Below are 9092 nucleotides of genomic sequence, written 5' to 3'. Positions count from 1 at the left end.
TCCTGGGTTCGATTTCTGAATGTGCCAATGAATTCCTCTTCAAAGAATTCCCCAGTTTTGGGGACCCATCTCTTGGAGGTGCACCATGGAGAAGCTCATGGCCAGGTTTATAGTAAGCTGATGCCCTCTGCTGGGTATGATGGACTAGAAACATGTAAATCCCCTATTTCAGAGCAGGATAATGGAACAAAACTCCTTCAAAGAGTGAACTGGACAGCTTAACAGCAACTGTTCACACCTCCCTACAATATTTTTTAATACATGTTGGAGGACGGCTGATGATTTGAAATCTAATCGCAGTGAATGACTAACAGAATAGTTCTGGTTATGGCTTCCACATTGGTGAATATTAGATGCAACTTGTAATTAATGATCTTTAAGTACAATAATTTCAATGAAGTGTTCCTTTACTATTAGTAGGATTTAAAAGCATGTATAATTTGAGTTGGAGAGAAGCATTTAGCCTGTTTATTTAAATAAGGCTGCATTAGAGTGGTATTGATTGGTTAGAAGCCAGTGAAAAGGTGAACAGAAGCTTTCGGAATGTTTACTAAAGAGTTACTGGGCATAAAGGTGTGGATCATGAGGGAAAAGCTACTGCATGTCAGTACATCCTATATTCCACTGAGAGACCAGTTGAAAAATGCTGAAACTGCTTTTATTGAGACACAAATATGACCCAAAAATGTAATTCTAATTTTAGGGGAAAACAAAACTGGGAATTGTATGTCTGTGCTTTTTCGCAAGACTGAGAACTCTAAGGCCTTGATGCTGATTGCAGTAAGCTGTAGATGTTTCTGTCACACATCAAGTGACAGATGTCCACCTGAACACCTCTCTGGAGCTCTGTCACAGCAGCATTTCAGTGAGAGCATTCGTGCAGTTGTCTATTGGTCCATTCTGGTTAATATGGTAATGCCTATAAGAAAGGCTAAAAGGAACATTAAAGCAGGTCTAAAATAAGTAAAAATTAGTCACCTTAACTGTTTCCTTGTTTTCTTTCAGAAGCTTTAATTCTGATTTCTGGATTTATAAAATTACAATTTTTGCATCTGTCCATTTCCTGCTCTTTCTGGTGTCTTGAATGGTGATTCAAAAGTTTGTCTTATGTTAGTTACTGAAGTAATGAATTTAATTGATTAAAAGAAAACCAAATTCATGCTGTGTCTAAGGATAATGTTATGAAATATCTCCTGATAAATAGCTTTTTGTAGTATAATGCTGAAAATGTTAATGTAAACCCTGTCTGAGTTAATTACCTGACTGTACTATACTGTTGAGTGTTTAACAAAAATAATCCCAGGGGATATTTAATTGGTTTTAAACTTTCAGCTCCACAAAGGGGCACATCCAGTCTTGGGTATGACCACAGGGTTGTGTGGCAACTCTCACAAGGTCCACTGAAGAGCCCACACTGACTTTAGAAGATATTAAATTTGACCATGTTCTAAACTTGAGGTGAAGTTTGCTCTGTGTGAAAAAGTGCAGTGTTAAGTAGTGGCTTGGTTTCTTACACAATTCTTACTCAAACTGATCCATGGGGTATGTATTATTCATAAACCTGTATTTTATTGTCATTGGTTTTTGCCTCTGGAATAAGTAAACTTTGCCAAGGCAGTAAGTTTTGCAATTAATACCAAAAGGAAAGTTTCAATACAGCTGCTGAGTTATACCTGCAGTTGGCTTCACTCACTGCATGCAGAGCTTATAGTGGTTGAGGCCTGGTGTATGAATTTTGGATTTCATGGAAAGTAGTTGTTTCCTTTGGCTCTGTTAAAAGAATGTCCTGTTTAACAGGCTGAGTTGTGAGTAATTCTGGTAGATGGGGAAATACATGTGCTGCTGGGAGTCACATGCACTCACTTTAGTTGATGACAAAATAGCTTCTGCGGTGTTTATAAAAACAAAAAATAGTTAAGAGAAATTCATGGTGTAAGCATTTTAAATCTAGCAAGATGGTAAATCTTTACTTGTAACAATATCTTTTAAGAGGAAAATAGTTGTGGAGCATGTGGAACTGTGTAAATACATACCATTGAACTTAGTAACACACTACAGCCTAGGAACATTAAAGAAATGCAGTGAAATGGAAATGTCCTAAATATTTTAGGAGGATGTGAACAGCCAACACCGAATAGTAATTTTTTACTAGGAAAAAAACCCCAAACCCTAAATGTCCTTAGGGACAGTACCCATTAGCAATCAACAGTACCCACTACTTGATGCATGTTTTCAGTCAAACAGCAGTCCTGTGCATTTTGTTAGGAAACAAGTGTTTTATTTGGGAGAGTAATCACCTGCCAGCGCATGTGTAAAACAAGAGGCTGAATACATTAACTTTGCAGAGACTTAGTGGAGTAGAGAAATAGGGAGCTCTAATAATGGGATGCTCTATGCAAGTTAAGTTCCTGGTAGTTACTGAGTCTAAAGTCTGGCTGTGGACTTAAAGTGCTAACTTATACTCATCACATACTTGGAAACCTGTGAAGTTTCTTAACAATGGGTACTGCTCGCTCTGGTGTATTTAAAAAAAAAAAAGCATATAGATGACAAGACTCAAGCAGCTTTTCCCCTCTCATTCTTCTAGAAGTTATCTATTTATATTTTCACCAAATTCACCTAATTTATAGTTTCACCTAGCTAAAAGATGCAACAGATCCAAACATGGATCCAGTGCACAAGATTCACTGCTGTGCCTGGAAAACTGTAAAGACTGTGTGGGTGTGCCTAAGACTCTCATCATGGTTCTTGTGATAAATGTGGCTGGAACCCAAGGCCCATGAGACAGCCACTGGAAGAACAGCCAGTGTTCTGACCCAACCCCTCCACCCCAAAAAAAAGTCTGATTATTTTTGTAACAGATTTAATAAAAATGTAGTATCTCAGTGCTTATGTTCCAGTAGGACCAGCAGATGTCAGCACAACTCAAAGCATAGCTCTGGATTTTGGCAATGCAATGTTCATGACACATCAGAAATGCAAAAAATCAGCTGGACAAATAGCAAGATTATACAACTTTACTAAGTAAGACTGCAGGAAGTTAACAGTATTATTGAAAAATTGTGATCCAACAAACACGCAGATCTTCCAAATCGATCAAAGAATAGGAAATTTATATAAAACACAACAAAAATAGAGGATAAAAATGTTGCTAAGATTTAATTTATAGAATCTTTTCAATAAACCTTGTTATTGTAACAGTTCTGAGGACAGCTAATGTATCAACCAAAGATACTTTCATTTCAACTGCATGGGTTTTTTTTTTTTGTAACAGTCTAGAGAACCTTGGCTTGGAAACAGACACTCAGGTTTATTTCAGCTGCATTTAAACCTTTAAAATCAGTAAAATGAAAGAAAAAAAGGGAGAGGGCTGTTGAAGTACTAGTTCAGACTGGTAACAAACAGAGCAAAATTATTTTAATTTTGTTCTACAGAAACCAACAAAGTAATAAATTATATTTTAACGCAATGCCATGACAGTTTAATGTTAATATTTTAAGAGTGAGACTTGAATTCATAAGGATAACTTATGAACCACAGCAACCAGAATGAGATCTGAACACCTAAATGCTTTTTAATCCTTTCTAAGTGAATAGGATTGGATTTATCAGGTGTACCTTCAATACTCTATATAAGATACAGCATTCACTATTAATACTAGAGAGAGCTTTATTAATACTGCATGTGAATTCATTGAGAACTTTCACAGTGTTTCACATAGAACAGATTAAAACCCATGAGATCCTGAACTAGAGAAGGAGAAACGAGGGATACATGGAGATGGTACATTCTATAAAATAATGTATGAAACAATAGTGAGTGGCTCAGGACAGATCACATTAGAGTTTTGCACCTTGTACTTGAACATAATCAAAGACTGTTCACTGAGATCTTACCTGGATGACTAAGAAACCTGAGCACACTGCAGACTCAAGTGTGAAAAGACAGCCATGATTATGGCCATAACCACACTGAAAATGATGGTGAAAGTGAGCACATTCATCATGTGCACAGTGAAAAATGCCAGTGGCTTCCGTTAAACTACTAAATGACAAACATGCTGTGTTTAATCAAAACATGGAACACATAGGACTAAATAATGCACATCTGCACTACCCAACGTGCTTATTTCGAATGATCTCCCCTCCTTCTATCTCGATTTGCTCGTAGAGCCACTTGCGGTCGCAGCGACATTCCGTGCCGCACTTGTTGGAGCCACACTTGGGGCAGGCATAGAAACAGCCCAGGCAATCTTCATCCAGGCAGTCACACAGGTCCATCCCACTGTACAGCAGCAGGCCCTGGCTGTCGTACACTTTGCTCTTGGCTGGTATAACTTGCCTGCACAATGGAAACCAACAGTTATTTCCAGGTTAAAATCCACTTATTTTGATGCTGAGCTTGTGATATTTGTGGGGGAAGTTTGCTTTCTTCAGGTGATCATTTTAACATTGTTAATCTAGAAGATGTACACACCTTACTGTATTTGACAACATTTCTCAGTTCTAATTGTATCTCCACTCTGTGCCCAAACTAAGATGGAGAAGAAAAGGATGTGTAGTTGGTAAGCAGCACATCTAGTGTCTGTTTCTGTCTTGTACATTTACACTTAGGTGGCATTAATCTGGTATTTCTTGCACATTTTGACAAATATTTGTATGTTTCAGTGAAAGCTGAAAACTGGCTCCACCTTTTAGTGGGAAATGACAGACAAAATTCAACTGCATATGCCTTTCCTCTATAAAAAAATAGTGTCTTTTTTTTTTAAGCAATCACATTAGAAGGCTGTAACTTGTTATCTAGTATTGTCCAACTTGGACCTTAACTTTGTTTTTCAAAAGGAAGGTAAGGCCCTACTTGCCCACTTTTGTTTACCAGGTGTTACCACTGAGTTTACTGAGAGATAAATATTTTAAGTGCAGTCTACTTGTTCTTCCTATATTCAAATTCAGCCTAGTATCAGAATTTTAGTTCATATACATATAATATATACAGATACATCTCTGATCTGTGTAGTATTGTCATGCTTTAAAAATACCTGTTGGAGTTTGTCTGAAATATGGACTGTATGCTAACATTTTATCTTCTGTTTTGGTTATCTCAGGAATGAGACAGAACTTTAACATCCCCAAAACAAAAAAAAACCAAACCAATCCATACAAACAAACACCCACACAGATAATGCTGTAGGCTACAGGAACACTGACTATCAAAGATATTTTATTTTGAAATGAAAGCTAATGTAAATATAGCTTAAAAATTACCTGTCTGAATTAAATGCTGCAATTTTTGTTTGCAGCCTTCTTTTTTCCCTTTTACTGGTCTCTGGAGTGAATTCAGTCTGTCGTCCTGGATTAGCAAACTGGAGAGACTTTAAGGCTTTAGCTGTACGCCCCTAAAGAAAGAGAAAATGTCACTTAATTATAAATACCAATCTCAACTCTTAAGAAAATGTCCAGTCAAGCCAGGATATTGTAATAACCTAGGTGAAGTCTTCACCTATGATTCTGTGATTTCCCAGGAGAAACAACTTAAGTCTTAGAATGTTTATGCTGGAGAACTATACCTGTGTCAGAACTCAGCAACACAAGCTTTAAAGTAGCAGTTTTAATCAATGCTTTCAAATTACCCTCCTATCAGCCTCCTAATCATCCTGACATGTAATTGAAAGCTGCAGCTGGGGAACTGCAACTAGACTGCAACTCCTCTTTGCTCAGGGTGCATGCAGAGGAGCTGTGGCCTATTTGGCTGCCCACACTACTGATTCCCTGTGCACAGCCTGAGCAATGCACCCAGCAAGGTACCAGCTGTATTCCAAGCTCTGCACTTGGTATTCCAAGCTCAGCACTTGGAGCACTTTCCTCCCACACCAGTTCATTACTGCCCCTGACCAAATGGCATGGCCTTCACAGCCCAGACACCACAAGAGTACACTTAATTCACCTCAATGCAGGTTCATTTTGTAATGAACTGCAAGAGAAAGTGCTTTTTTTTCCCTCTCTTTTTTAATGGTAAAGACATCTTTAGAAGCAATTTTAGCAGCGTTTGGTTTCAAGCACAGGAGTTTGTTGTTTGCAAGGTTTGAATAACAGCTTAAAATACCAGCAGCAGTCTGGTATTTACATGAATTTATGAGCTGTAAGTCACCCTAGCAGACACACTTTTTCAAAACTTAAAGGCCATATTATGTAATTAGAGAAGAAGATTTTTAAGGTCCTCCAAATAAAGGTTTAAACACAGTAAACTCCTGCACATCTAAAAGATTACATACTTTCTTATTTCTATTAGAAAAGAAGTGAATTTCTTTATGTAATAGTTACATGAACTCTAACAGCTTGCAGAGTGTAGAGAGGACGAGAAAACAGATCCATATACATACATCTGGATCCAGTTTTCTTCTTTGTCGCTCTTCAGATTCCACTTCCACATTTCCATATATTATCTGCAGACATTTGGGACAAAGCTTCCAACCAGGTACAAACTGTCTTCCAAACTTGGCACTTAGAAAAGTTGCATCGTCTAAGTCAATTGGTCGCAAGCTTTTCTTTGACAGTTTTCTGTGTATGTTAAAGGGATCACAACAGGATTTCTGTAAGTCTTCAAACCTTTCAATGTATATTTTTGCATGGTGGAGGCAGATTGTGTTGTTCTCTGACATGGTTATTCCAGTCCTAAGCTGCAGCAGCAGGAGGTCAGATGAAGATATATCTTGCTTAGTCTTGAAGCCAGTGTGACGGGTGTAATAGGTCTTATGGCATTCATTGGTAGCTTGGAGCTGAACTCCAACTGTACAAGGATCCATTTTACTTTATCAGAACAACTTATTTTGCACTTGTATTGCCTAAAATGAATTCTCTGAAGCCTTTATGAGTTTCTGTGAAGATCGCCCTAGAGAAAGTATTAAAATCAATCAAATTTGCACTGCAAATTTTTATCCATAAGCCTGACATACTGGATTTAAGTAACTTAAAAAACATGTAGAGAAATTATAGCCTCCTAGTCTACATAAAACTAAAAATATACTAAACTTATTCTGTCATTAAACCATGCATCTTCCTTTCAGGTGTAACACACTAGGTCACTATACAAGTGATGGTCTGAATTTTCAAAATTTGTATGTGTATTGTAAGTCAGAACCCTTGGAAGATGTTCTTATTAAGAAACCCGACTTGTTTTCTAAGGAAAAACAAAACAAAATAGTTCTTACAATGCTATCTATCCCTGTCAGATATCCTGACAAGTGACCATGGTATGTGATATTCCCCACGTTAAACTGCGGGAGGGCACAACAGCTCTGTCACCTGGCTTTGTTCAAGTGACGGCGCTGCTGACCTACGTTAGGTATCTCATCCACTTAATTTGCAGGAACTTTCGGTGCCTTTCTTCCCTCCTCCCCTTGGGCGGAGCACACGGCTGCTCTCCCTGTGAATTCTTTCGGGTGGAAGCAGGAAAGCGCTCGAAACCCCAAACACCAGCAGGATCTGTGTTCAATGTACACCCTGTGCAATGGTTAATGTGTGCTCAGGGCACCAAGCGCAGCAAAGGCTCGGTGCGGGCGGCAGCACAGCGCGGAGCATGCCAGCCACCCGCCCGGCACGGGGCTGCGGGGCACAGGGAAGGGCGAAACTGCCTCACGGGCAGCGCTGGCTCGAAACGGTGCGAGGGAAAGCACGGCTGGCCGCCCTCCCGCTGCCGGACGCGCGCGCTCGGGGGGGCCCGCTACCCCGCCGCGGGCTCTGTCCCGCCGTGCCGGTACCTCCTCGCGGTCTCTGTCCCGCCGTGCCGGTCCCTGTCCGTGGGCTCTGTCCCTCCTCGCTGCCCCACGGGCCGCAGCCATGAACGGCCCCTCACCACAGAGAGCGGGGCGCGCGGCGGCCTCGCGGCGCTTCCGGCCGGGGCTCTGCGACAGCGACACCTGGCGGCGCGGAGGGGGCAGCCCCGTCCGGCGGCGGGCTCCGGCGCTTCCCGCCGCGGGCGGCAGGGCTCGGGCCGGGGCCAGGGGCCGGGGGCGAGCGAACGGCCCGGGCAGCGGCCAGTGAGCGAAGGGCCGCGTCCCGCCGCAGGATCCGCCGGGCTGCAGTGGGGCGGCGGGGCGGCAGAGGGAGTCCGGCATTGCTCTGGGGCCGGGCCGGGGCGGCGGCGGGAGCGGGGATCGGTAGTGCTCTGTGCTGTCCCGGCAGTGCCCTGTGCTGTCCCGGGAGTGCCCTGTGCTGTCCCGGGAGTGCCCTGTGCTGTCCCGGGAGTGCCCTGTGCTGTCCCGGGAGTGCCCTGTGCTGTCCCGGCAGTGCTCTGTGCTGTCCCGGCAGTGCCCTCGGCTATCCCGGGTGTTCCCTGGGCTCTCCCGGCAGTGCCTGGGCTATCCCGGGGCTCGCCTCTGCTCCCCCGTCAAACACTGTCTCACACCTCAGCCCGGCCCCGCAATCAGCGCTGTGAAGCTGTTCTTTGTTTTAAATAAAAACAACCCTCACCAATCTGTCGCTTCGTTTAGGGGGAAAGCCAGCGCGGTCTGTCGGTCAGCAGCATGTCTCTCAAAAGCTTTACTCTTTTTGGTTGGTTGGTTTGGGGATTTTATTTGGCTTTTTCGAATTCTGCAGTGTGTTAAAGAGGCGCCTGGGCGGTGTGGTGGTTTAGGGGTTGCGGTGGCTGTGCTGGGCTGAATATTGGGCTTGATGAGCTTGAAGGTCTCTTCCAGCTCTGATGATCCTACGAATGTGTTCAGGACAATGGATTTTTCAGGGAGGAGGTATGGAGTTGTGACCAGTCTTCATTTGGTGCACATCTGGATAGTGACAGCACACCCTAATTATTCTTGGTGTTTTTAGAGCGGTGATGATAAGAAACAGAACACAGCCCTAAATAAGTACCTTAAATTGATAATATTCATAGTGGTTTCAGGGTTCTAAAGCATGGGAACATCAACCTTTAATAGTAGTGTGACAGTAACATCATGTAGGCTGTGCCATTTGCTGTTTCTCCATCTGACCATTAAAGAAAACCATTATAAATTCCATATATATTGCTTAAGTCATACAGCAGCTCAGCAATGACAGAGAGACTGTGAAGTACTATAATTCAAGAAGGATTCAATAAGG

The 9092-nt window shown here is 42.1% G+C and overlaps 1 protein-coding gene across 3 annotated transcripts; it reads right to left on the bottom strand.

The window, feature by feature from the left end:
* Positions 1 to 2846: 2846 nt before the first annotated feature.
* Positions 2847 to 7877, bottom strand: ARL14EP (ARF like GTPase 14 effector protein). Of its 3 annotated transcripts, none has more exons than XM_085062990.1 (4): positions 7757 to 7877; positions 6380 to 6888; positions 5265 to 5395; positions 2847 to 4341 (listed from the first exon to the last, which is right to left on the bottom strand). In XM_085062990.1, exons 2-4 carry the CDS (start codon positions 6800 to 6802, stop codon positions 4113 to 4115), a joined length of 783 nt encoding a protein of 260 aa, XP_084919116.1. In that variant the 5' UTR covers positions 6803 to 6888; positions 7757 to 7877; the 3' UTR covers positions 2847 to 4112. The 3 variants fall into 3 exon arrangements, with proteins under 3 accessions (XP_084919116.1, XP_084919118.1, XP_084919117.1); XM_085062992.1 differs by lacking the exon at positions 7757 to 7877 and adding an exon at positions 7591 to 7717; XM_085062991.1 differs by lacking the exon at positions 7757 to 7877 and adding an exon at positions 7302 to 7554.
* Between the last annotated feature and the right edge of the window lie 1215 nt (positions 7878 to 9092).

This window comes from Lichenostomus cassidix, chromosome 5 (genome assembly GCF_008360975.1).
Source record: "Lichenostomus cassidix isolate B80296 chromosome 5, HeHo_3.0, whole genome shotgun sequence".
Taxonomy (NCBI): domain Eukaryota; kingdom Metazoa; phylum Chordata; class Aves; order Passeriformes; family Meliphagidae; genus Lichenostomus; species Lichenostomus cassidix.
The sequence above is the reverse complement of the archived record's forward strand: the minus strand, read 5'-3'. Positions and strand labels throughout refer to the sequence as shown.

Bases quoted from the DNA above. Each gene is read 5' to 3' on its own strand.
- ARL14EP (XM_085062990.1), bottom strand. From the start codon at position 6,802: ATGGATCCTTGTACAGTTGGAGTTCAGCTCCAAGCTACCAATGAATGC. The intron at 5,396-6,379 runs GTATGTATATGG...CTCTTTCTTTAG, and splicing joins GAAGAAAACTGGATCCAGAT to GGGCGTACAGCTAAAGCCTT. The intron at 4,342-5,264 runs GTAATTTTTAAG...TCCATTGTGCAG, and splicing joins GCAGCATTTAATTCAGACAG to GCAAGTTATACCAGCCAAGA.